The following is a 26,919-nucleotide window of genomic DNA, read 5'->3' on the forward strand; positions in this document are numbered from 1 at the left end:
CGCTGCTCCCCCTCCGGCCCTGGGGCGGGAGAGGCCTCGGCCGCCGGTGCGGGGGCAGCGGCGGAGGCGAGGGGTGGCCGCCCGGGGCCTGCCCGGGGGCAGCCGGGGCGCGTCCCCCTCCTCCCCGTGGGGCTGGCCGAGGCCCGCGCGTGGGGACGGGGGTCCCCGCGCTGGGGCTCGCCTGCCCCTCAGTGTGACCCACCCTAAAGACCTTGGCGTGCAATGCCCGGGTGCCTTCCCGCACTTGCGTGTGTGTTTTCTCGAGTTACGTTTTCATCGAGGCTTGGCAAAACTGATAGGTTTTTAACTTCCAGCCTGTTCCCTTTCTGGCCCCCACGAGGCACAGCCGAGGCTGGCATCGGTGAGGGCTGTGAGCGTGCCTGGGAGTTGCAACCGGCCGAGAAATGCTCTGCCTGGAGGGTCCTGTGGTCGGTGCGATGCGAGGAGAAAGCGGTGGTGCCTCGCGTACGGCAAGGGACATCATGCTGGCTGCTCCCCTGGCTTTCCTCGGCGGGCTCCCTTCTCGGGGCTGCCTTCAGCGTTGCTGGATCAGCTTGACAGTAACCAGAAGCTGGGGAAAATCCTTGGCAGGAGAGAGAGGCTGAGGCACAGGATAGCTTTGGTATGCTTCATAGGGAAACAGCAGCCGAGTTTGGGAGACAAGGTGAGGCAGGGGAGAAGGCTGTTCAGTTAGGTGCAAAATCTGTGCTCGGCTTCTGGCAAAAATAACCGAGTGGAGGCCATGCTGCTATCTGCAGGTGGGGACATAGAGATAAATTTCTGCTCGAGCGTTTGAGATTCCCAGTGTCTAAAATGAGACCTGTCTGTGTTAACAAGCTCAGTGGCTGTTCTAGCACAGTCTAGTTGTCCTGGTGCTGAAATTACATTGCGAGTGCCCCAGCTACTGAATGTGCAAGCTTGCAATTTCATCCTGCCTTAGCATAAATAGCCAAAGCATCAGATAAATGTCAAGCATGAGCGAAGAAATCGTGTTGTTCTCATGCTATCGCTAACAGTAAGTTGGATGTGCTTGAAATAGAACTGTCTATATGGACTGCTGTGAGCTGGCTGGGCTATTTTAAGTGTTACTAAACCTTGTGGCTGGCACCTTTTGGGAGACAGAGGACTGAGGCAGCCACACGGTAGGGACTTGCTCTCCTGTACAGCTTTTACAGAGGCCGAAGGCTGCTGCGCTTGGGGTGGTGCAGTCATTCCGGGGGTGACAAAGACACAGCCTTGGAAAATCCTGGCTGCTTCCTGTGGGGTTTCTCTATCCTGCTCTGGGAATTGGCTGAAGTCTCTGTAGCAAGGCTAATCCCAATAGCTTTTAGAAACGGCTGAAGTTTTTTTTCTGGGTGTAGAAGAGCTAGCCAGCCCAGTGAACTCCTTGCACAAAGAAGTGAGTTCAAGAATATACATTTTGTTCGAAGGCTGTGGTCTGGCTACAGTACTTGAAGCTTGTCGATAGCCTCCTATTTTGAAATGTTTTTGTAGTTAATTGTAAGGCTTGAAAATAGAAAGTCTAAAGCAAATAGGCAGAACAGCTAAAAAAAAAAGAGATCTCTGACTGGAAAAACCCTAACTACTCTTTTTTTCATCTATGCCACTTTGCTCCAGTGACCACAACAGATTTGGAAGGTATTCTTGTGGAAAATTATTGAATGAGTTTTTTGGTGGTTTTTAGGTGCCTGTATGCTGTATTGGTAGACTCTTGTGAGGTGCCAGCTGGGACAGTTTGAATGAGGGTTGTTCTGGACATTATCTGCAGCTTCAAGCAACATTAGAGCCAGAGATTTGGGAAGTTCTTTGTAGGTGTTGTATTCAAAGAACATAGAGCTGTCTTAAAATCCGGTTGTCCTCTCTTGCTTAGCAATGAAATGTCCTGGCCGAATTGCTGCATTCCTTTTGCTGGGTGTCAGCATTGATGAAGAACAAGGGAAATGTTGAAGGACGTCCATGGTTGTTTCTCTGCTCACAGGCTGGGAAGCTTCTGCTTGTGGTTAAGTGCTGTGTCTGACTGCAGTAGTGCAGTTGACAGTGTCAACAGAGCCAGTCGGTGGTCATGGCATGGCTGTCGTTGCACTACTTGCCCAGAAAGCCTGTACCTGACCTTGTAATACCGTGTACAGTAGATGGAGGGCTTCATGTGTTTCCGTGAGACCGTAGCAGGTTGTTTTGAGCACTTTTGGTTTGACCTCCCTGTGCTTAGTGGCACAGAAACAACTCATTGCTGTGCCCACTTAATTTCCAGCCAAGGTCAGCATCAGGCACTTCAAAGGAAGGACTCTGCAATGGTAGGTGAGGTGTAACCTGCTTTTCGAAATGTTCTTACTGCTGGCAACTAGTGACAGGACCTACAGGGTTTCAACCCAAATGTCTCTGTGTTCTGTGCAGGGCAGGTGCATATTAAACTGGGGAAAGGGAGAGTGTGAATATCGTGTGGTTGCTGTCCACCCGACTGCAAAATGAAATGAGAAGAGCTGTTAGTATTTGGAGACATGAAGAGGCAATAAGCGCCTCAGTGAAAGCCAGCGGTGGCTCAAGCAGAAGCCCGTGTGCTCTGCGCGTGAGCCCTGCGCGCCTGTGCACGGCGAGCATGCTTGATGCGTTGCCACCTCTTCTCCTTGCTCAGAATGGCGGGGGGAAAGCCGGAGATTCCTGACTGATGGCGAGAGAGGGAAGGCCCAATTAACAGAATGTGCATGACTGTGGTTTCTTTGGTTCTGTTTAGTCTAGAAAAACCTCGCTTCCCATCCTGTAAGAAACCTGTGCTTATTTTGATGGAGCTGCTCTGCCTCCCTGCAGGCATGTTGCCATAGTTTGTGGGGGCTTTGGGATGCAGTTCCAGCTGGACAGGCTCGGTGGGTCCCAGCAGATTCCTTGGACCTTTAACCAGCGTGAGAGCTGCTCTGAAGGAGATGCAGCTCCATGTGCGTGTGCTTGCACACGGAGGGGTGCGCTAAGCAGGGTTCAGTAAAGGGAAGTATGAGAAGCTCGGGCTCTGCGAGAATCCCTGTAAAGGATAGCTGTCATCATCTTATCCTGCCAGCTCTTGGCAGTAGCGAGAGCTTCTGTGACTTAAATGATTCAAGCTTAATCTCTCTATTCTGTGAAAGCGCTTCCTTTGATCCATCTCAAATGTCAGCTCCGCTTTCCTTTGGTTTGTGGTGCAGGGGGGTGCAGAAGCACCTGGCTCACCTCAGCTGTGAGGCTTATTGCCTCCTGCAGCTGAGACCCTCTTTGGTTCTCTAATGCAATTTCTCTCATCAATGCTTCTGCATTTTATAGCCTCGATCCCTGTTGCCAGAGACTGAAGTGAGAAATCACAGGATGTGTTTTGCAAAACTTAATGTAATACAGTTAGGGAAAATTGTTTGATATTGGTTTTACTGTTCCCCCCCATCTGCAGGCTGTTCCCTGGGTAATCTTTAAAGCTGAAGGACTCTAAGGCCCCGCTGGCTTACGGGAGGTGTATCGGTGCCTCCTGTTAGGAAGTCTTCATGGAAAAGAGGTTGGAAAAGGGCATATTTATGTCCTCATTTAGATCCTATGTATTAATATTGGGACTCAAATTCCTGAAATGGAGTTTGACTACATGTGGGGTTGTAGGGCAGGAAGTAAACAGTTTTCCCCAACAACTTGTTTAACTCATGCTTGCAGGTAGTGTGGAGTAATTCATAAATTCCTGTGGAATCGCAGGAGAAAAAAAGTGAGTTTGGGACAGGAGGTGGCTCTAAAGAATGATTTCAGAAAAGACAGTGTAGGGGAGAGGCTGAGGCTGGGTGAGCCGAAAGACACAGAAAGCCGGATGCAGAGGAGGAGTGGAGGGTCTTGGTGGGAACGTGACTGTTGGGTGGGCAAAGAGGAGAAGAGGTGAACCTGGGCATGACTGAGAAGGGAAGGACAAGTGTCCCAGGCACTTGGCAAAGGCAGGATGGCATAGTGACAATTTCAGGGTAGGGTTGTGGCCCGTGGCAGAAGCAGCAAATGGAGTCTAGATGTTTTTATAAAACTGCTCTTAGTGGAAATGCAGTTCCTAGAGAAGAGCACAGGGGTTTGAAAAAAGAAAATTTTCATGGCAGCTGGTTTAATCTTGTGTTTTGTTCTTTAATATATGATCCTGTAAAGATCATTTCATATGTCTGACTTCTGATTATTTTATTTTCTTATAAAGCAGATGAGTTTTTAGGCATACCCTGGGTCTGTTGAATCACAGTAAAAAAGTATCCTGATTAATCTTCCTGTTTATTATGAAGGTGATATATTTGACGTGTAGTCACTAACCTAAATAACATGATCATCCCCACCACCACCTCAGGTGTCTATAAAACTGTTTTGCTTTAAGGTTGGTCATCTCTGGAAAAAGCTTTTGGAGTAAGTTAGGCCTTGTGTAAGAATATAATTGTAGCAAACAACATTGTGACATTGTTACTACAGCATAAACATTGTTTCCTACAGTGTAACAAACAGGAGCTTGAGCTTGAGTCTCAGTTGACCAGGTTAACTTCTTAGGATGTATAGCCTTAATTTCCTGCATTCATGTGACTAATCTTAATTATGAAACTGTTCAGACGGGGAAGCCAACTCTTGCTGGTAACAATATATTAAGTGAAAGGAAGAACCTCCTGAGCTGATAATAACATATTCCTTGGGCAAACATCTCCAAATGAACTCCCAGGAGTGAAGAAGAGTTTTCCTAGCCTTTCTGGCATAAAGGCAAGCTTCATAAAATGTCTGACTGCCCAAACATGCTATTACACTCTTTTACCCCTGGAAGAACCAAGCAGAAAACTCATTAACAATGTTAAATTCATGCTTTTAATCTTCCAGGATCAGACTCCATTTTAAGGGTGTTGAAAATATTGACACTGCGCTAGTAAGTCCACTTAAGTTACTTGAAGGGTCTCTTACAAAATCACTTAACAATGAAGTGATTTTGTGGAAAGTTGTGGGGGTTTTTTTGTTTTGTTTTTTTTTCAATTGATAACTCATGATTGAGGCAAGAAACGAACTTCAATGACAATATGTGAAACTTTCAAAACAGCCTAAAAGGTGACTTTGGTCTCCATGGAAGCTCGTCTATTTTGTAGCTTTAGGGAGGACTTCTACAAGAGCTGCTGTCTGACTTAAAAAATAAAATAAAATAAAAAAATTTAAAAAAATTAAAAAAAGAGAACTGCTAGAGCTGAAGTTTGGGGTGGTTCTAGATGTACAGAGAAGTATCCCCTATAGCAAAGTGGGGCTGTTCCTGTGCTCTGCTGGAGAAAAGTTTGATGTGACCATGCAATGCTTTCTGCTCAGACTTCCCTCCAGCTCTGTTCCCCAGCTGTAGAGTTGGGGGTGGAGAGGGGGTGTATGGGTGGGCCAGAAAGCATGCAGTGCTCAGTCTGGTAAGGGGTTGTACAGTCGCCTAGGTTGCGAGCTGTGGTCTTGCTTGGCCGGAGGGCTGTGGCAAGCCTGACTACTCTGCAGCATTTGTCTGTGACTCCACGTGGAGCAGCGCAGCATGGTACTGCCCCTCCTTCCTGGTGTGCTAGCTGCTCTCCAGCTACTTCAGAAACTTTAGAAAGGAGGAAAGTTTGCCTTGCAAAAACTTAGTACTTTCCAAATGGAAAAGGACTTGAGAAAGCATGTAGGGAAGTATCTTTTAGTTGTCATTCTAAAGCATCCGCAAATTTCTTAACTTCCCTGTCAACCTTAACATCTGCAGAAAGCATACTGACAGGTTTAGATTTGTTCTTCACTGAGAACTGACTGTTATGGTTTGGAAGCCCTTGAATGGTTTTGAAAATTGGATGATTAGCTATGTCTTCCAAGGCACTAGAACCAAGCAATTAAAGAGGGAATTTTCTTTAGGCTGGCTGAAACATTGACTTCTCTTTTAGTGGCTGTTTTTCATCTGGGGGAAAACTGTTAAAGACTTAGACTGACCTGCTTTTTCAGAGGTGTCTGAGCAGGACTGTGCTCCAGACCCTTAGATCCAAAGGAGCACCTCCACAAAAATCAGCAGTGGTAACTTCTCCAAGAGCTGGCCTAAGCCATCCGTTTGAAGCATGAAGTTTATCTGTTTCTAAACTCAGTTAATATATTACAAAATATTCATTGTTATGCCTGAATTTGCTTTGGGAGAAAGAGGAATTATTCTGATCCTTGTTGAAGAGCTTTCTCCCCAGACCAGGGGGTTTCTGTTCTCTCATGTTTATTTAAGCTGGACCCTAGTGCTCAAACCAATGAGTCCGAATGCTGGTATTGTAGTGCACCTTCATATCAAGTAGTCCTAGCCTTGTTTGGGTTACAATACCTTCTTTGTATTCCTTTCCCCAATGGAGAGTAAAGCCTTCTGCGGTGGGGAAGTAGATGAGTGAGGATATAGCAACACGACCTTTGTAGCTGGCATTCATGGTAGGAAGACCTGCAAGGTGGATGGTGTTATTTTAGTGTGTGTCTTTGTTACAGAGCCAGGTGACGTCTGTGCAGCATGGTGGTGGCCCGAGAAGCATGACGCTGTGGCGCTGGGGGTCCTGAAGGCCGGCGGGCTCGTGGGGAGGAATGCTACGGTGGGCAGTGCACTTGGAAGGCGGGCCCCGGAGGGTGAACCACGCCGCTGTGGCCGTTGGGCACAAGGTGTATTCCTTCGGCGGCTATTGCTCTGGAGAAGACTATGAGACTCTACGGCAGATTGACATCCATGTTTTTAATGCAGGTAAGAGTGCTACGTCCTTTTGGTGCATGAGGGAATGGCTCTCTGGGCTCAGTTAGCAGCTTTTCTTGTCCACCACTGCTGAACAGCAAGATGTTATGCTCTGTTGCATGTCTGACTCTAATTTCCAAAACACTTATCCATGTCAGTGGGAGCCTCTTCCCTTGTGCAGCCCTGTATTTTCAGCTTCAGGAGCAGGGCACAGAGGGGCTGTAGTTCAGGAAACTGCTATGGGAAAGACTCACCAGAAGCAACTATATAGTCAGCAGCTTGTTTCATCCCTTTTCTCAGTGAATACTGGCTCAAGACTGCAAAGAGAGGCTATGTTTAGTTGAATCAATTCCCCTGTCCAGTTTGCAGTGTGACCATGCTCAGCTTCATGGAATCACAGAATGGTTGAGGTTGGAAGGGACCTCTGGAGATCATCTAGTCCAACCCCCCTGCTCAAGCAGGGTCACCTAGAGCACGTTGCACAGGATTGCGTCCAGGTGGGTTTTGAATATCTCCAGAGAAGGAGACTTCACAACCTCTCTGGGCAACCTGTTCCAGTGCTCTGTCACCCTCACAATGAAGAAGTTTTTCCTCATGTTCAGATGGAACTGTCTGTGTTTCAGTTTGTGCCTGTTGCCTCTTGTCCTGTCGCTGGGCACCACTGACAAGAGTCTGGCCCCATCCTCTTGACACCCTCCCTTCAGATATTTGTATACATTGATAAGATCCCCTCTCAGTCTTCTCTTCCCCAGGCTGAACAGGCCCAGCTCTCTCAGCCTTTCCTCATAGGGGAGATGCTCCAGTCCTCTAATCATCTTTGTAGCCCTCCGCTGGACTCTCTCCAGTAGTTCTATGTCTCTCTTGTACTGGGGAGCCCAGAACTGGACACAGTACTCCAGATGTGGCCTCACCAGGGCTGAGTGGAGGAGAAGGATCACCTCCCTTGACCTAATAATGTACCCCAGAATACCATTGGCCTTCTTGGCCACAAGGGCACGTTGCTGGCTCAAAACCTGGCTGGCTCTTCCCTGTAACATTGAACTGCCAATATGCCAAGTTAAGTCTTCAGGTTTAAATTCCTGAGCTGTTTCACTGTGGTGGCAGCTGATAACTGCTGCTAGCATAGTGGAAGTGGCAGAACCATGTGGTTAGGATGGAGGCCTTCCACTTTTGGTAGCAGCTAGCCACTAGATATTGTGAAGATTCACAGTGTGGCTCAGCGAAGCAACTGGAACTGGAGTTATTCTTGTAGGGTAACCAGTGTGTCAGGAACCAGTTGGAGTCATCTGTCCATGGAGCACTTCCCTGTAATTAGGCAGGTGGCTGAAAAACTGCACTGGCGCTTGGATGGGTCCAGCTGAACAGATGAGAAGATGAACTTGAGGCAGGACAAAAGCAGAGAACCAGTAACTAGTTTTTCAGACTTAAATTTTTCATGCCTAAACACTCACTAGCACTCAGGTGGGATGCAGATAAAATTACTTTGTCTGTAGTATGTAGTGAGTTCACTGCTTTAAGTCTGACTTTTGGAGAAGACAGCTACTTGTGCAATAGTGGATAAGGTGGTTGGTTTACACACAGCCTTTGAGATGATCAGCTCACGGTGCAGAGGGGAGCAACACTCAGGATCTCATGAACGAAGATATTTAGCTATAGGCAGAGAGACTGGGTTCTCACAGACCAGACTGTTGAACAACGTAGCTTGTAAGACGTGCCAGTAGAGCACAGCTCTTATGGTGAAAGCGTAATTAGTGTGCCCAAAGGAATGCTCTTGCATCTTCCTCCCTTCTTACCACTCCCAAATGTTAAAGGGTCATAATGCTGAAGCCACTGCTTGGGAGGGATGGGGCTCCAGTCACACTGGCTTCCCAAACCCTTACTCAGCTAGCGCTGTCAGGTTTCAGTGCCAAAGCCAAGATGCCATCTTTGATGATCCAAAGAGCATGACTGTGTTATAGGTAGGTAACATGCTGTCTAGCTTGACTTTAGCGTGGCTGTGCTTCCTCGGTGCCCTTCCTGCCTCTGAGATGGACACTCACCTTTTAAAATGCCTGATCCTTTCCCTTTTGCTGTTTTGGTATTTCAGGGGAACTGCAGCCTAATTGTTTTCTGTTGTATTTTTTGTTATCTCCTGGTTGAAAACAAAACTGGAAGCAGTATGCATGCCCAAAGGATTGTGTCTGGGTGCTGTTATGTAATGGCCATGTAATACTTTCTGCAACTCTTGCGCTGTCATTAAACCCTGTAATACATGTTGACTGCTCCAGCTACTACTGAAAATGACATACAGGCTCCCAGGAAGTAGAACCTCTAATCACAAGAAACTCCTATTAGTAACACAAGGTTAGCAGAGAGATGTAACACTGAAGGTGTGGGTGAGGGCAAGGGTCTAAAGTTTTTTAAAAAAGAAGAAACAAACAAACCCTTGTTCCTGCGATGCTGCCGTCTTGCTTTACTTGGAATGTTGCTGCAAATCTGAATGATACCACCGAATGTGTTCCCTTGCCTGCTGCAGTGAACTGCTCCTGGGCTGCCTGTTTGTCTATCTTTGGTCTGTTTTTCAGAAATGTCACTAGCTTAAACTAGTTTCTGCATTCATTATCACCTCTGTGCTTTTCTTTCACTTTTGGATAGCTTTTTTTTTTTTTTTTTGATTGAATGTGGTGTACCCTCCAACCTACTCTCTGGGATGAGCCAGAGTGGAAGTCTCTTCAATGTAGTTGATGAAAAAATGAAGACGTTTCAATCCAGTCCTTCACTCCTCAGGTGCTTCTTCTAGTCTCCTCTGTGACAGTGGACTTGTGGAAAGTTATGCTTCCATATTTCTTAGCTACCTGCTATTCAGGGTCATGCACACCTTTGTGTGCTTAGTCTTCTTCTGTACCTTGTTGTGGAGGAAAGAAGCTTTCTGCTTTTGTGAACACTCACTTGTCCAGAATGGATTGTTACCTATGAGCACATGTAGCAGGCTGACATTTGACATGGGCTTGAACTTCTGATTTCAGTGTCTCTGCGCTGGATCAAGCTGCCTCCAGTGTGGACAAACAGCCAAGACCATGTGAGAGAGGTGCCCTATATGAGGTATGGGCACTCAGCAGTGCTCATAGATGACACCATCTACATATGGGGTGGTCGCAACGACACTGAGGGAGCCTGCAACGTGCTCTATGCCTTTGATGTCAGTAAGTTCCAATTTCTTGCCCTTCCTTGTCCCAACTGCTCTTGATGAGACCATCTCTCTCTGCTCCACTGCACTGCTCTCCAGCTTGCTGTCCTGTCACTCAGTGTCTATGCAAAGTGGTAGTCTGGAGCAAATGGGGCAGGTGAGGAATCAGTGTGTTATCAAGAACATGGAGGCATGGTGTCTCTAGCTGGTTCAGCAGGTTTGAAAGAGGAACAGGGTGATCAGTGTGTCTGGACACCTGACTCTGTAAAAGCCTTTGAACAGAAATGACTGAACTTGTGTCATAGTCAAATGGCTTTTAATTTTTCTGTTGGCTTTGTGTGCTCTCTCTGATAGTAACTACAACTGAAGCTATCCCTCTCTGTGATACGCTGTTCCTTAACTGTGGCTGAAGGTTGCAGCAAGAAGGGGATGGAGCTCTTGAGGACCGTGGGTCTTCTCCAGGGTGGCCCTTCTATCTGTAAGAATGAAGCAGAGTGAGAAATAAAATACAGAAGCAGTCAGGGACAGGATGGAAAAACAAAGGCAAGCATGAGCCAAGTTAGATAAACCTGAAAGATAACTCCTTGAGCCTTTCTGTTGGCTTCTTCATTGTGCTGTTGGAACATCTGGGGAGAACAGGAACTGGGTAGACAGGAGTGTTGTGAAAGGGGGAGGGAGGGTTACGTCTGGATTCTGGAGGCAAGTCCAACCTAAATACTGGCCAGGAGCAGGCTTGCTGGGCTTACAGGAGAAGTGCTTGTTCTGGTGCTTGGCTACATGTTACTTTCCTTGTCAGGAAAGATCTCGCTGCTTGGGAGCTGCTCTTTGGGCGCAGTCAATTGTTTGGATTTTTCTTTTTCCCCCACGGACACATGCAGCTGGGAAGCCACCCGTAAATCTCTGTGTACCCAAAGGCCTTGCAGTGGGAGCTGCCTGATGTCCCTGCCAACTCAAGCACTTTAGCATTAAGTGAAAATTAACTGAAAAGCCAGACTTCAGTCCTGGTCCAAACCCTGTGCAGCTGTCTGTACACACTGTGGTTGTCCCCTGCCAGTCCTGGAAAGTAAGACTGGTAGTCCTCTGACTGTAATGGAAGCTCAGTTGTATGAGCTTCGTCATGATCAAGGCCTGGCTCTAAAGTCCTGGCTGAGGGCATCTTTGTCCTCTGGGGATGGAGGTGCTGATCACAAGTTGAGGTCTTTTCCATCTCTAATTTGACACGTTGCACTTGGCTGAGCTCTTGCTGCTACCGTGTGACTGGGCTTGGAAGCAGCCCTGTGAAGAATGGGAACTCAATAGCCATCACAGCTTTCTTGCTTGCAGGCTGCCCAGGGATTTTGTTGACCTTGCAAGCCCCTTTGTGCAGTTCCAGCTGGGGCTTAGGCGGATAACTGTGGCCAAAGGCCAATTCAGAGAAGTTATCCTCTCCCGGAGAATGTTGCTTTGGCTCCAATTTTGCCACTTCCTGAAATAAGCACTGCTCTTGGCTGCATTTATGGAGTGGGGGGGGAAATGTCTCCTGCTGTCTCAAGGCTTATCTGTGCCTCTCTGTGGGCTTCTGGGACAGGTGCCTTTTTGTGCTTGGCAGTGAGTCGCTGGCTTAGTTCCATGTTGCCCTGCATGGAGAACAACTCTGGCTGGATTTAAAGTCCTCCCCTAAATCAAGCCAATCGCTGGAGCATGTAGGGTAAGGGGATGAATCTGGCTAGTTAGGTAGACACATGGGGAGCAGTGCCTGAGGGGCAGGCAAGTCGGAATGGTGAAGGGTGGAGAGCAGGGAAGGCTCCCCTTGAAGAAGGGATGAAAATGTAACAAGAGGAGCAGATAAGATAGGGAGAGCTGAACTGCAGAGTTGAGGATGTGCACAGTAGCTCTGTTGACGTGAGCGGCTAAATGACCTCAGGCTAGGCCTTAGAGCACTGTTTTTCTCCATCAGCTAGCTAGCATCTCCAAGCTGTGAGATCACTTGGGCCATTTGGCATCGTTGCTTCATTGTAATTGAAACTGTAAATGCAGAGTCGATAAGTGACTCGCTAGTAAGCTTTGCAAGAGATTCAATACAAATAACATTGCTCAAGCAGTGCTGTGCTAGTCACACTTAAAACTTGAGTTTATTGTGGGGTTTGGCAGAGTCAGCAGTCTTGCCCTGGGACTGAGGTCCTCTGTCACTGTGCCCCCTCTGAGGAGGCCCAGATGGGTGGCCTTGCTTGAAGAAGCTTGCAGTCTCTCTGCCTGGAGAAGCATGTGCTCTGTATGAAGGAGAAGAGGACTTTCTGTCTCAGAAATAGCATTTTCCTTGCCCCTGAAGAATGGTAGTAAAGAGCTACTCCATCCCCACATCTATTGTGTTTTCTTAGCATTGCCTCCTGTTTTGTTTTAGACACGCACAAATGGTTCACACCAAAGGTGTCTGGAATGGTCCCAGGAGCGAGAGATGGGCACTCAGCTTGTGTCCTGGCAAAGAGCATGTTTATCTTCGGAGGCTACGAGCAGCTGGTGAGTAGTCTCTGTGACAGTTATTTGGAGATCCCTGGGAAAGAGGGTGTTCCTACCCAGGACACAGTAGAGACAGGGTAAGAGGGTATGCTTGCATTTATAGTTGCTTTCATTTTATAACTTGGCAAAGTTATGCCATAAGTTATCCAGGTTAGGCTCCTGGTTTTGTGGAGAAGATAGTTGAGAAAGTAGGTCTACAAAGGCTGGTGGTTTTATTGTTTTGGTTGTGGGTTTTTTTTTCCAAAACCAATATATTTTACTCTTAGAAGCAAAAGATGTTTGCCCATGTCTTGGCAAGTGTGCCACCGAGCAGGTTGGAGGATGCTTTCTGTATCTGCCTGAGAGATTCAGGAGTTAAAAGCAGTTGTACTTTGCTGTTCTAGATTTTTATATAAATATTATATATTTTCTGGATCAATTCCCAGCCAAATTTAAATAAAGATAAATATATAAATAAATATAATTATAATAAGTATAAAATATGTAAGTATATATTTATATAATAAATACATTGATATATCTATATTTATTTTAATGTGGCTGAGAAATGAGCCAGAAAAATCCTTTTCCAATGTCTGCAGTGTTGCTCTGAGGTTTGGTCCTAATCTGGTGCATGTTCCCTGTGTTCTGTACCTATTCTCACATCTTGCTGAGCCCCTCCAGCAAATGCTTACTTGTTCTCCCACATAAGAGTACTTTGAGCTGAAGGTCATCCTGCACTAGCCATCAGTGTGTTTAACACTCCTTGGAGCAAATCCTTACGCTCTGATCTTAACAAGTGGGTAAATATAATTTCAACCTATCACCAGGCTCCACAAAAGCTGTGCAAATTCATTTCTGTCTATCTGGAAGGAAGCTGGAGCTCTGTTATGGCAGACCCTGGACTATTCCCCTTCTTCCAAGCAGTATAACAGTGCCAAATTCGTAATCTTGATTACAGCACCGGTACAAATGTGGTTTGTTTCTTAACCAAGACCAAACAAGCCTGTAGCCATCTTGGTGCTATCTCCTCCACCTGGAGGAGCAGAAGGCTGTACAGTCTGTGTGAGTGCAGCCCCTTCCATACTGCTAGCAGCAGATGAGTTTTATGGGATCCTCAGAACCCCAAGTGTATTTACTCCTATATAATTAGCTTCCTAGAAATAATTTCAGCTCCCTTCTACCTCTCATTGTGTGGCCTTAGCAGAGTCAATTGTGACTGTCCGGTTACAGAGCTCCCTTATGTCACTGCATGGAATGGGGTCAGGTACTGCTGGGAATGCACGTGTTGCATGTAGGACTCACTCGCTTGTTACGACCAAGGCTATCAAATAAATTGGAAGGCCACAGAGAGAGAAGGGACAGCTTTGAGGAGAAATGGCCTTCACCTCCCTCTTGTGAGGTGGTGAGTATGCTGCTTACCCTGACATTTTGGAGCTAGCACCCCATCTCTTTGGAAGTGCTGTCTCCAAAGGGATGCTCCAGGTCTCTAGGGGAGCATCCTTTCCTGGGGCCAGGGGTGACCAGGCTGCCCAGTCCCTTGGTGACCAGGCTGCACTGCTGTTCTTCCAGGCCGACTGCTTTTCTAATGACATCCATAAATTGGACACCACAAACATGATGTGGACCTTAATCTCTGCCAAGGTCAGTGTCTGTTTTCTCACTCTGATTTGTGGGGGAAGTCTTGTCTCTGCCACCCTCTGGGATAGCTGCCCACCATTGTCTCACAGGTTGTCTTGTATGGCTGTGATCTGCAGGAGGAGAAGTTCTCCAAGATCAGGCAGCCACCCTAAATTCCTCACCGAGATGTGTCCTCTCCCTGGGTAATCTGCCTGCTTTCTCTTGTTCTATTTTAATCTGTTTTTGCAGGGTACACCAGCTCGTTGGAGAGACTTCCATTCGGCTACCATAATTGGAACAAAGATGTATGTGTTTGGTGGCAGAGCTGATCGGTTTGGGCCATTTCATTCCAACAATGAGATCTACTGCAACCGCATTAAAGTATTTGACACAGAAACAAACTCCTGGCTGGACTCTCCTCCAACTCCAGTGCTCCCTGAAGGCCGGCGGAGCCATTCAGCCTGTGAGTACGGAGCTGCTGAGGAAGGTGGACAGTGGAAGGGAATTCCCTCGCCACAGCAGAAGGGGTGTCTGGCCTGCTGGGTGGAGGTGTGGGATGGCAAAGAATGTGCAGAGCCTGGGTGTGTGGAAAGCTGCTGTCTCTTGCAAAGCCTTGCACCTCGTCCTGCATGTGAAGGTAATGTAAACTAAGGGAGATAACCAGCACCCCTTTGCTTTACATTTGATGTTGGAACAGGGATCAGCTGGGCTCTACACTGGGTGGCACACTGATGTCTATGCTTGCTCCCCACAGTCAGCTACAATGGGGAGCTGTATGTATTTGGTGGCTACAATGCGCGCCTGAACAGACACTTCCACGATCTCTGGAAATTCAATCCAGGTACTTACACTTTTAACTTGCTGTAGTGATAGTGCTTGAGGCTCTCAAGTGTGTAAGTGCTCAGATGCGTGTATCCCCCAAGGGCTTAGGAGCCTGTTTGGGAGAAATGGCTCTTCTGACAGCGTTGACAGGAACTTGCTGCAGTGCTTGAGACCCCCCTGTTCCTCCTCATGCTGTCTCCAAATCTCAGTCAGAAAGCAGAAAAGGAAGTATTGCTGAAAGATGCCCCTAATAAAAAAGTGGTCTCATTCTTAAATATGCAGAAGTGTTAACAGAAAAGAAGGTACGGGGAAGGAATGGGGCTAGGGGACCGCAGAGACCACAGTTGCAGAAACCATTCAATTTGAGCTGCAGCATCCCCATGCCACGCTGTCTTGGTACCAGAAGGTCAAACTGTGCAGCAGAAATGGTGGTTCTTGAGCTGATGCCCTGAATATCAGTGAGCTGTTTGGGGTCCCCCCATACTCGGGTACTTTTGGCAGTCTGTGAAAATGATTTGTTTGCTAACTGCTTTGTATAATGAAATCTTGTAAAAGTGTTAGGTGGTTTATCTGAGAGCAGCCAATTTGCTGTTCCCCCAGCTGATCTGTGGGCTGGTGACTGAGCTCCTGGAGATTTCAGTTAATCACCCCTCTGTGTCCTTGCCATGGAGAGTGGCAAGGACAAAAACTTGGTATCTTCTCCACCTTATTCAACTTCCCATACTCCCCCAAGGCGTGGATGCTCTGCGTTTTCTGTGGCTGCCAACAGATGGAGCTGGATCCCTGGATCTCCCTGCAGAGCTGGGCCACACTAGGGTGCCAGGAAAGGAGCCTGCTGGCCTGCTCCTGGAGCTTCACCCCCTGTACGGCTCCCTGCACCAGCTGCCTGGCGCTCAGGTGCTGTAAGCGAAAAGCCTAGGCATGTTGCAGCAGACAAAGGGGAGAACTTGCTGCTCCTGTCGCAGCTGGCAGAGCTCCGAGGGCTGTGCCTGGCATCTGGTGTGACATTTTGGGAACAACCCTGTAGAACTGTATTGTTCTGCCTCTGCAGCAAAAAGAGGCAGCAGACAGGGAAGGTGGATGTTGGCTAGCTGGTGGCTGTAGGGCAGTGAGCCTCTGTTTTTTTTATGTGCTTTGTTTAAATCCATAACCTGCCTATACCTGGGTCTCAGTCAGGCTCTTATGAGAAGCTGGTGCATTTTTTTCCCCCCTTAGTTTCTTTTTCTTGGAGGAAGATTGAGCCCAAGGGGAAAGGCCCGTGTCCTCGACGCCGGCAGTGCTGCTGCAGAGTGGGGGACAAAATCATTCTCTTTGGAGGCACCAGGTGAGTTGTGTGAGGCCTGTGGGGTGGTTCTGTAAGAGGGTTTTCCCTGCCCTTCGGTTCAGTTTCTCTCCGTGCTATGTCTTGTACTATAGTCAGCTTCACTTTAGAGCCATGTGGCAGCTGTGTCTCCACCTTACAAGTATCCAGCAGAAATGACATAGATCAGGATTCCTCTGGAAAAACTGGAAGACTGAAGATGTCCCATTAGTTTGTAAAGCACCTGGTGACAAACCTTCTTTTACAACAAGTAGGGGCAGAAGTGTGTAACATCCTGTTCAGGAGGGGTTGTGCAATTCGGTGGCCAAGCTCTCTGTGAAAGAGATCTGGAGGGGCAGAGGGGAAGCAACATCCTGCTATCAGAAGGACAGTCTGCTCTGCTGCAGCAGACCTCAGATTGATTTACCTCCATTGTGTGCTGCCTCGGCTTCTCCCACCAGCATTTCTCTTCTTTTGCTGGCAAATATGTCTACCAAGCTGCAGAGGGGTGTCAGCTGGGAGCTGTTTAAGGAGCCCTTACATGTACCAAGGTGGCGTTCCCTTCTGTTCCAGCTTTCCTTAGTGAGGTTTTCATTCACAAAGGAGACCTGGTGTTAAGGATTTAGCTGTCAAACACTGGAAGTGATACTGTCAGGATGCAGGACAGCTGGATGTTGCCAAGAGCCTTAACAGCTGCTAAAAGAAAGGAAGGGGCCCATCACCAGCACACGCTCTCTGCTCTGTCTGGAATGACGCATTACAGTTCTGGAACACAGGTCTTTTTGCTGGCATCTGCCTCGTGTAAACATCTGAAATGCTTTCAGGCCTCCAAATGGCTCGGAAAGCTTTGTGGGGGCTTTCCCTGGGACCCTGGTGGTGGCTTTTTAGGGACCTCTCTGAAGGCAGGCAGGGGAGAGAGGACAAGACAGGGCATGGCAGAGGTCCAACTGATGGACTGCCCACACCAGTGGATGATGGGATGAAGGGCCTTCAAGCCAAAGGAGTACTGGGAGGGAAGTGCAATAGTAGAAGGCTTGTGTGGGTGTGAGGGAGCGCTTAGCGCATGGGTGAGGTACTCAGAGGTGCAGAGTTTATCCAGTCTCCTCAACAGATATTGTGTGTTGCTCTGTACAGTAGAAGGCTTGGTAGGACTTGACAGCAGCTCTGGATGCTCTTGGATGCTGCAGTCCTTGGTAGATGGTGCTGACTTTGTTACAGCAGCAACTGAGCCCTGATACTAAACCTAGGCACCCCTAAGAAATGCTAACAAACAACGGAAATTCAAGGACAGCTTTCTGGAGTGCTGTCTGCCTCTGCCAGGCAACACAGCAGTGTTTGCAGCATCTGCTCCCCCCAAATGCTTCAGGATTCATCATGCTCTTTAATGTCCAGGCTCAACTCTCATGTATGGCAGTTCAGCACCAGCTTGGGATAGGAAGAGCTGCTGGCAGCCAGAAAGGTAGCCTGCTTGGACTTCAGGGAGAGTCTTGCAGGCTGGGGAAGGGGGAGGTGGGAGTTGGGGGCTGTGCTCGCTTCCTGTAATGGTTATCAGGTGTGTTCTGGAGCTGCCTGGCAAGATAAGAAATTTTCCAGGAAGTCATTGAAATGGAGAACTCCCTGTGGTCTGCCTCCTGACCTGCGTTCCCCTGGCCCGGCCCGGAGGCGGGGAGAGATCGCAGCGCAGGGGATTTGGCAGGATTGCTTGCCAGCAGGCGCAGCTCACTAGGCAATTGCTCTGGGGGAAGGACAGGCAAAACCCTCTTGTATCCTGCCCTCTCCTATAGGATTTGTATACAGAGTAGACTGCCTGTTCGGAGGTGCTTTTGCAGGGTAGCATTCAAATGCTTAATTTCTTTTGTATTCCTGCCTAGAGCCCACTCTTTTTTGCCCCATCTGTGGTCCCTCTAATTGAGGGGGGCTAGCAGCAATCTTGTCACTTATGTCCTGTCTTAAGTGACCAGGAAATCATGTAGTCCTAAGCTCAGTGCTCCCATTAGCTATGTCCTCTTTTTCTCTAAAACCCACCAGTACTTCAGTGTGCAGAGATCCTCCCCAAGGAAGAACCATGGGGAAATGGAGTACGGTAAAACAGAATTTAGCTGAGCACATTTTGATCCAGGTTTGGCCTGAGGTTTTGCATTACCTGATAATGCTTAGAAATGCCTGGCTCTGGTGGGGGGGCAGGGGCTCTCACTGGGTGCTCGGTGCAGGGCCCAAGATCCTTTACCAGCACTTTTGAGCTGCTGCTGAGCTGGAATGGGCAATTTTGCTGGGCTCTGGCTAGCAAAGGGGTGCCCAGCACCCTGCTGTCTTGGGAGCTGCAGCTTTCCTGGTCTTGAACTCCAGGCTTTCCCTAGCTGCTTGTGGTTTGGTGATAACACTGCAGATGTGGTGCCTGCTGGCTTCCCTTCGAAAGATAAAGGATACCATAGGGACTGTGACGTGGATGTGAGAAGATTAGGTTGGGGCATGGTGAGCCCACAAGGTAGAATTAAAAGGGCTCTCGCCTGTATTCAAGCAAATTGGATCCATCTGCAACAGGCCTTTTCTGCCAGCAGTGGGCTGTGCCCCATGGTTTGAACTGGCATTACGAGAACTGGGGAAGGGGTGGTACTATCTCATGTTCTGGTGAGATGTGAAGCTTGGGAAGCAAGTGACACTGGGGTGAGACGTCGCAGCACAAGCTCCCAGCTAAGCAGTAAAGACATACTAAACTTCCTTGTTGCAGCGTGAAGTGGGACTCTAAATGCCTTTCCTTTCTGTCAAACTCTCCAAACAAGTGTCAGCCACAGGAAAGCTTTCCCTTGGACCAAGCACTGCTGTTCCAGCACAAGCTTGTCTGCCTGTGCTGGGGGAGGCAGTGACCAGGCTCCTGTGTGGCTTTGACTGCCCCTCCCCAAAACTGCAAGGGCAAGGGACCTTAGAGATGAGGCTGCCTTGTTCCCTAGGAATGCCTGAAATGACCGCTCCCCTCTGGCATCCCAGGACCAGCATCAGATGGGAGCATCAGCAAATTGGGACTGGCTTAGAGTGACAGTCATGCAGATCAGGACCTGACACTCGCTCAGTTAGTCTCCTCAAACAGCCGTCTCCATTGCAGCATGGCATGTTGGTGCAACCAGGGAGCTGTGGCTGGAGCCTGCAGTCAGGCTGAGAATGTCTGCTCTTGCACTGCCACATGGATGCTTCCTAGCTGCTTTCTCCACATTTCTCTCACAATATCTCAATGGCCAAGCTGAAATAATTGCAGTAGATCTTAACCATGTGAAAATTGGAGTGATGAATGCTGTGTGGCTGGACAGAATCGCTTTGATTCGAACACTGCGCTGTTGGACTTGGCACAGGCCTTCCAACTCGTGTAGCAGAACCCAAAAGCAGTCTAGTTGCTGCCATAATTGGAGGAACACAAGTTAATAAAATAGGACATTCTCCTGGCCGCAGGCTGCTAACCTGTGGGCTTTTGCTAGAGAGTTTGTGTTAACGCAATGGGTATGTGCAGCTAGCACAGACAAAGAGGGAAAGAGCTGCTGCTGAACCAGGAGGAGACCTCAGTGGATGCTAATTGTCAGCTGCAGCCTTCACTCTTCTGCAGAAAATGTTGAGCTTCTGGAAAGCACCTTCCATACAGTCCCCAGAGAAAGGTGCTTGGCTTATCACGTTCCAGCCCACTGTGGTGCTGGAGCAGTGTGGCAGTGTTTGCTGGCTCTGTCCCCAGCAGCATCAGTGCTCCCAAGAGCTTGCAGACAGGAGAAGTGAGCTCACAGGTCTCCATGGCATTACTCACAAATAATGTGCTGCATGTGGCAGCCTGTGAATGTTGCACAGCCTTGGGAAGCTAGAGCTGAGGTGGGCAGGGAGAGCAGAGCAGTGTTGCCTGCAGCATGTGGCTGCTTTCATTGCTTCTTGGGGGACCGCAAGCTTGGATGGCCGATGGCTACTCGTTGGTGCTGCCAACATCTCTGGAGACAGGCCGTGGCTCCCCTGCCCTCTGTCCCTGCAGCACAACTGCAGAGAGCCTCGCAGAGAGGCCTTCTGTGGCCCCAGCTTATCCCACCTGTTTCACTGTGGACGCCAGCACAGCTCCGGACTGTCTTGTGATGCCAGTGTCCGATGCTGGCTGCCATGGGGCAGCCAATGGGCCCTGTTTATTGCACATGGAGCAGGATGTTTGACTAGATGCTTGTGCAAGCATAGCTGCACTCAGGAGCAGCTGCAGTGTCCCTGTTCCAGCCTGCTCAGAGTCCTCCTACTGGGGCCCTAGGACTCGGCTTTGCCTCTCTGAGGGGAGCAGAGGCAGCTCTTTGGAGGGTCAGATCTGCTGAAATCGCTGAGCAAATAGAGCCCTGCACCTGCGCTCTTTCTGGAAACAAGCCCCAGCGCTGGTAGCTGCTCATGCTTCAGCCTGGGGAAAGGGAGTGTTTGCCAGCACCCTCCTCATGCCCAGAGGGTTGGGTCCTGCAGGCCTAGGGGAGGCCTCAGGGCTGCTCAGCTGGTGGAGAGCAATTCAGGAGGTACCTGGGGAAGGAGTGTGAAACAAGCTGGAGGCCGGCAAAGGTGCAAGCTGGGAAGAGGGATGTTCCCTGCAGAGTGGGAAGTGTGCTTGAAGGGCAGGAAAGCAACAGAGGCAGTTCTGAGCTGAGAGAGAAGCTTGCAGCTGGAATCATCGGAGGCTTGCATGAGATGGAGATGGCGCCCCCATTCCCTGCTGTGGCTTGGGGCGGAGAAGGTGTGTGTTTCTGCCCAAATGCCAGAGCTGGCTAGCCAGGCACCCCTTGCTCTGCACAGCCCTGCCTACACTGCGGGGTGCTGGGTCAACGATGGCTTTGGGTGCTGTTGGGAGGAGGAGAGGGGCGGGAGGGATCAGAGAGGCCCAGATGTGGGATGGGTAGGCCAGGGACAGTCGTGGACTTCCACAGCCCTCGGGAGCCCCCAGGGATGCAACTGGGGTAGGAGTGTTTCGGCACTGCCTGACAAGCTTTGCTTGGCTTCTGCAGCCCGTCTCCAGAGGAGGGAATGGGCGATGAATTTGACCTGATGGATCACTCGGATCTCTACATCCTCGACTTCAGTACGTGAGCACTCCCCGCGCAGGTTGCGCCTCCTGCCGTGAGGCATGCTTGTGAGCAGGCCTCGCGATGAAGCATTGGGGATCCAGGGTGCCTGCCTTTCAGTGCCTGGGTCCCCCCGCAGCGCCTAGACAAGGATTGCCACCGCTAACTGTGCCTTCTTTCCACAGGTCCCAGTCTAAAGACGCTGTGTAAGCTGGCGGTGATTCAATACAGCCTGGACCAGTCTTGTCTTCCCCACGACATCAGGTACTGGGGTACAAGTCACCCTCGGGTGCTCTCTGTCCTTGGGACATTGCGGCCCTGGAGCCCTCCCTGGTGGTGTGCTTCAGGGCAGCCTGGGCTGGGGAGCACGGCTGGGGTTGGGGTGCAGCAAAGCTGGTTTGCGCTTCCCCTTAGCATGTCCCGTTGGTGTGTTACAGATGGGAACTCACAGCCATGACAACGAACAGCACCATCAGCCGCCCCATCGTCTCCTCGCAGGGCTGAAGCTGGCTCATCCCTCTGCCTGCCACCCTACCCTCACCCCTCCGCACACTGATCTTTTGTTCCACTGCCTGCATGAATTTTTAGCCCCTTCAAGCAAGGAACATGCGTGAGCTCTGTTCGCCTTGCCCTCGCCGGGCCTCCCTCTGCCCTTGTCACACCTCCGGCAGCGCTGACGTGCAGGCAGAGCAGGCCACCAGGGAAGAAATTGGCTGGCCCCAGCAGCACGATTGTGAACCCCTGTCCTCAGCACTGGCTCCAGGGCCTCTCACGTTGTCTCCCCTTGTCTGGAGAACTGCAGCTGCGCTGCCCCTATTCCCTGCCACGCTCTTGAGGGCCTGAACAGACTCCCGGCACTGGCCGTAGCCTGAGACCCAAGCCCAGGGTTACGAACTGTTCCTGCGCTGCCTGGTGAGAGCGGGGGCTCCCCTGCCTACCCTGGCCGGCACTGACCTGCTTCCTGGCACTGGACTGAGCCGAGCCCCTGCACTGTGAAGGCCTGCCCCAGCTGGCTCCTCTGCCTGGCTCCCTGTGTAAAACAGCAACTTGGGAGGGTTTTATAAACACTGAGGCCAGGTGTGGGTTTACACTGCTCTGTGTGTCCTAGTGGGGAGCAGCTGGGGGTGGCCATACCGGTAGGCTGGGTGGATGAGACTGAGCCAGATGCTCTTGCCCTGCCATGCAGCCTTCAGCCACCAGGCTGCTGCCAGTCGCAGCCCCGGCTGGGGTGGGAGAGGGGGTAGACTGGGCCTCTGGGTGAGCCTGGGCTGGCTGCAGGGCTGCCCCCAGCACATCTGCCTTCTGCCCCTGGCCACACTAGCACCCAGGGCATGAGGCTGCCCTCCTGCAAGAGTGGGCAGTGAGGATGGGTGGGAGGGAGAAAGTCAGTGTCTCCTGGACTGCCCTGTCTTGGGGAGGTGGGTGCAAGAGTAACGTGTGCCATGGGAGGGAGATGGTGCTTATGACCTGCAACTCCCTGCAGGGAGGGAGGTAGTGGCTCATCTGGGGCAGTCCTGCTGGGCATCATGTTCCTGAGCTGCACCTGGGCCCCATCCTACAGAGGTGAAGCGTCTGATGCGCAGAGGAGTTCTGGTGGCAATGCAAGCAGAGCCAACGCAGGGAAGGCTAGTGAAGTGCCCAGGGTATTTACTAGGATGCTGAAGTCATGGGGGCAGTTGAGAGATGGCAGTGGATGTGTGCTGGGAGCACGTGGCCAAGGGCCCAGGCCATCTCCCTGGCTCTGAAGATCAGCATGCAGCTGGGGTCAAGTCCTGCTGGGTTCATCCAGCAGCGTGGAATTACAAGGGCAGACAGGCCCCTCAGCCAGTGCGTGATGGCTGACATGGGTGCAATAGAGCAGCCTGAAGCAGGATGAGGGCTGCGAAAATCCCAGGGCAAGAGCTTGACTTCAGATGCTATGGGAGATGGTTCTTCATGCGCCAGCAGCACGTCGCTGTAGGCTGTGGCCAGTGACGTGTGTCAACACAGGCTGGAGGCCTGAAGGGAGTTGGGGGGCACTGTTGGAACAGCTGCCCATGGGGGAGCATCCCAGCCTGGGCTGGCCCTTTGCAGTCCTCGGTACCCACAGGTTACTCATGAGGGCAGTGGGTGGGTGTTTTCCACGCATTAGCAGGTAGCTTCTGCTCCTGCTCAGCTAGCTGCAGGCACTGATCCCAAGCCATGCCATGAGCTGCTGGAGCTTTTTGCCTCCTTTTCCCCAACACGAAAGGTGCTAAGTTTACTCTCCTTGTTGGATACTGGGGGTGATGCATGCCAGGAAACACCCCGCAGTCACCCGGGCTCACTGTGCTGAGCAGTGTGGTGCTGAGCATGGGCGCTCCCCAAGGTGCTCCTGGCTCTGCGTGTGCACAGCTGTCACCAGTCCTCTGGGAGGAGGCACGGGGGCTTGTTGGAGAGAGGGTCACGGGCATCCCGCTCGCCTCCAAGAGCCCTACAGGCTTGGGGGCACCAGGGCCCTGCATATGCTGCAGGTCTCTGGCCCCTTCTGGACCTCATCCTGGGCTGGGGGCCAGAAGCGGGACAGATGCATGCCCCACAGCGGGGTCCCTGCTGCCCTCATCATCACCCCCTCCTGAGCGGCCAGGTTTGCTTTAAAGACCCCAGCTTCCTTTTATTGCTTCCCCTCTCAGATTGCAGCCGGCTGTGAGGGTTATTTTTAGCAGCCTGTCTTCTAAAAATAGCCCTGAGCTGTTTGGAGTTGCGTCACGAGAGGTGACCATCCTCCGTGCAGCCAGGCTTGGCCCCTGCGCCCCAGCAGGGTACAAAAGGAAGCCGGCAGCGGCGGGGTCAGCGGGTTCAGAGGCAGCCAGAGGCGAAGGAGGCAAGAGGCGCTCTGCCAGCTTCAGGCAGCCCTGCGTCGGCACCATGACCATCTTCTGCAGTCACTGCCACAGGCCGCTCCAGGCAGAGACGAGCTGCCTGCCCAGGAGGGCCAGGCAGGCGCCAAGTGTCTCAAAGCCATTCAGGTGAGCTTCCTCCCACCTCTCACTCGGGGGCGGCAATCCCCTCCTAGCAAGCGAGAGCCCTGGGCCACTTCGTGTGGTGTCTGGCAGCACTTGCAAGGGGCTATTGCCAGCTCGGGACACTGGGGCCTGCTGACTGGTGTGCGGGGAGGAGGCGAAGGAGCTTGGAGAGGGCAGAGAAGTTTCAGGAGGCTGAATGAAGACAGAGACAAGTCCAACCCACAGACCAAAGGGGCTGGGGCTCACGTTCTGGCACTGGATGCAGTGTCCACCCTTGTGGGGTTTGGTCATGTTTCTCAGGGTATCCCCAAGGCACAGGTTTTTGTCTCACCTGGCCTCTGCAGTGTGTGTGGGGGGCACTGGACATGACAGCAACGTGTCACCAGGCACCAGCTGGGCTACTACGCACACCAGTGTCCGGGCACAGTTCTCCAAAACAGGCCCCAGGGGTTTGCTTTGCTGGGGGCAGCTGGCATAGGGCACCAAGCCAATCGAGGGCCTGACGTCTCAGCCCAGTGTCCCAGAGCTTGCGAGTCTCCCAGTAGCAGGGCAATAGGGGGATGCTGCCCCTCTCTCCCTCCCTGGGCACGTTCCCCCAGACAACTGGCTTTGCAGGTCAACCAAGAGTGCCTCCAAGGCTCGTAGGGACCAGATCAATGTGGAGCTGCAGGCACTGCGCTCCCTGCTGCCTATCTCCTCCCGGGAGAAGGAGCGGCTCTCCTACCTCAACACCATGGCCCTGGTATGCCTCCGGCTTCGTGGGGCTCATCTCTTCCCTCCAGGTAACTGCGGTGCTGCCACACATTCCCCACTGCCGCACCAGCTCATCTCTATGCGGGGCACTGTTCCTGCCCCTGTTAGAGTGAGTGCTTCCAACTGTGCTTCTCCCACAGATTCAGCTCCTCCTGCGGGACCGACCTTTGGCATGGAGCTGCTCTCCCTGCTGCCGGGGTTCTTCCTCGTGCTTTTGGCCAACGGCAAGCTGGCCTACATCTCTGAGAACGTGGCTCAGGTCCTGGGCCTCTCCACGGTAATCCACAGATCTGCAGTCACCGTGTCCTTGTGCCTGTCCCTGTGCCTTTATTACAAGCCCGTTACGCACAGCAAGCATCCCCTACAAGACCTCCTGCTGCTTCAGTGGGCTGTGAGCTCACTGCATGTTGGCCCACAGCCCACCCAGGGATAGGCAAGGTCCACGCTAATGGCATGCTCTTCGTCAGGTGGAGCTCCTTTCCCAGGGGGACACAGTCTTTGACATCCTGGATGGGACAGCGCGGGAGGCCGTGCAAGAGAAGCTCCTCCTCGCTCAGGAGCAGCCAGGAACCGGTAAGGCTGAGGAGAACAGGAGAGCGCTCAGGGAGCTCTCTGGGCTCTGGCTCCTTGGGGCTGTGGTCAGGGACCTGCTGGGGTCAGCTGGCCCTGCCGGGAGAGGAGCCAGGCCCCTCGGAGAGTCCCTGACCTGCTCCGGCTGTTTTGTTTCCCAGCAGAAGTCACGTTTGTCAGCGAGATGCGCACATCCAAAGCCTTCCGGCTGCAGCACGGGGGGAATCGGGCTGTGGCTGTGAGAGGGCACTTTGTGGCCCTGCACAGGCCAGCCTCCCCCCCTGCTTCAGCGTTCATGGCTTTCTGCACGCCAGTTGCACAGCTGCCTGCAGACAGCGATGCCAGTTCCCAGGACAACCTCTTCCAGAGCGTGCACGCCCTAGACATGACGTTTGCTGACGTCACGGAGAGGTGAGGGGCACCTGCTCTCACCATGTTCTCAGCTGCGTGTCTCGGACAGCCAGCAGCACTTCCCTTCACCACAGCTGGCCAACACCCATGTGTGGGACCCAGGCTGGAGCCTGCCCAAGCAGTGAGACTCTCCCAGACACTTCCCAAGCTTCTTCCCTCCCTTGTTTGTGACCTGTTCCCGCACTCCCGTTGATTTGTTCTCTCCCCATTGTGCAAAAGCTGTTTCTTGCTGGCATGGTGCCCTGCAGAGCGCTCAGACCACACTCCCATTTTCTCCCCCAGTGTCATCTACCACCTTGGCTACCGTCGGGAGGAGCTGATTGGCCGGTCGTGGTACAGCCTCCTACACCCCGATGACACCCACCTAGCGGCTGCCCAGCACAGTGCCGTGGGTAAGTGTAAGGCCTGGGAACACGTGTGTGTTTCTGTGGCACGGTCTGGTCACACCTGAGACCTGACTGTCCAGGAGGGCAAACACAAGGTCCTGCCCTCTGCAGCTCCCTGCCCTGAAGGGGATGATGCAGAGGATGAGTTATGTGCCCCACAGGCTGTCCATATGGGGTCTGTAAGGCCACAGGTAGATGCCAGGCTTGACAAAATACAGGTGCCTTGCTTTGCCACAGTGCAAAAAGCAGTATCAGCCTTCCTGAACCTTCGCTTCCTGAGAGGGCAAGACATGAACTCAGTCCCGCTGGGGTCAGAGCGGCAGGCTGGTGACAGGCCCTACTGTGGCCATGGGGCAGCCCATGGGGCCTGCAGCCAGCACTGGGCTCTGCACTGGCAGCCTGGCCCACCGCGGGCTGATGCAGCTGCTTGTCCACAGCGCTGGGGGCCGGGGCAGCGGTGGGAGCCGTGGTGCTGCGGGTGCTCCGCTCTGACCAGACCTGGGCCTGGCTCCACACGGCAGCGCGGCGGGACCGCGGGAGCCGCTCCATCGCCTGCACCAGCCGCAGCCTCAGGTGAGCGGCAGGAGGGGAGCCCGGAGCACGCCGCGGGGACCGGTGCGCCCGGGCCGCCCCTCACGCCCGTGTCCGCCGCAGGGAGGAGGAGGCCGCCCACCTGCGCGCCCATCAGCG

General features: G+C 51.7%; 2 protein-coding genes across 6 annotated transcripts in view; both read left to right on the top strand.

Annotated features, from left to right (window-relative positions):
• Window positions 1–6,188: 6,188 nt before the first annotated feature.
• On the top strand, window positions 6,189–22,203 carry KLHDC3 (kelch domain containing 3). 5 transcript variants are annotated; one of them, XM_026068790.1, is made up of 11 exons: window positions 6,189–6,703; window positions 9,697–9,873; window positions 12,238–12,353; window positions 13,656–13,737; window positions 13,905–13,976; window positions 14,202–14,415; window positions 14,707–14,793; window positions 15,990–16,098; window positions 21,069–21,142; window positions 21,311–21,389; window positions 21,563–22,203. In XM_026068790.1, the coding sequence occupies exons 2-11, from the start codon at window positions 9,799–9,801 to the stop codon at window positions 21,627–21,629; spliced, it is 975 nt and encodes a 324-aa protein (XP_025924575.1). In that variant the 5' UTR covers window positions 6,189–6,703; window positions 9,697–9,798; the 3' UTR covers window positions 21,630–22,203. The 5 variants fall into 5 exon arrangements, with proteins under 5 accessions (XP_025924575.1, XP_025924566.1, XP_025924585.1 ...); XM_026068770.1 differs by lacking the exon at window positions 13,656–13,737 and having other exon boundaries at window positions 6,193–6,703; XM_026068809.1 differs by lacking the exon at window positions 9,697–9,873 and having other exon boundaries at window positions 6,563–6,703.
• Window positions 22,204–22,293: 90 nt separating this feature from the next.
• The window catches only part of NPAS4 (neuronal PAS domain protein 4), a 4,927-nt gene continuing 301 nt past the window's right edge, over window positions 22,294–26,919 (top strand). The window contains exons 1-8 of the mRNA XM_026068972.1: window positions 22,294–24,112; window positions 24,725–24,891; window positions 25,003–25,139; window positions 25,330–25,435; window positions 25,597–25,843; window positions 26,126–26,235; window positions 26,667–26,802; window positions 26,884–26,916. Coding sequence (XP_025924757.1) covers window positions 24,012–24,112; window positions 24,725–24,891; window positions 25,003–25,139; window positions 25,330–25,435; window positions 25,597–25,843; window positions 26,126–26,235; window positions 26,667–26,802; window positions 26,884–26,916 — 1,037 coding nt within the window. The 5' untranslated portion in view covers window positions 22,294–24,011. The remainder of the gene's footprint in view (window positions 24,113–24,724; window positions 24,892–25,002; window positions 25,140–25,329; window positions 25,436–25,596; window positions 25,844–26,125; window positions 26,236–26,666; window positions 26,803–26,883; window positions 26,917–26,919) is intronic.

This window comes from Apteryx rowi, unplaced genomic scaffold (assembly GCF_003343035.1).
Source record: "Apteryx rowi isolate R43461 unplaced genomic scaffold, aptRow1 scaffold_1050, whole genome shotgun sequence".
Lineage (NCBI taxonomy): Eukaryota > Metazoa > Chordata > Aves > Apterygiformes > Apterygidae > Apteryx > Apteryx rowi.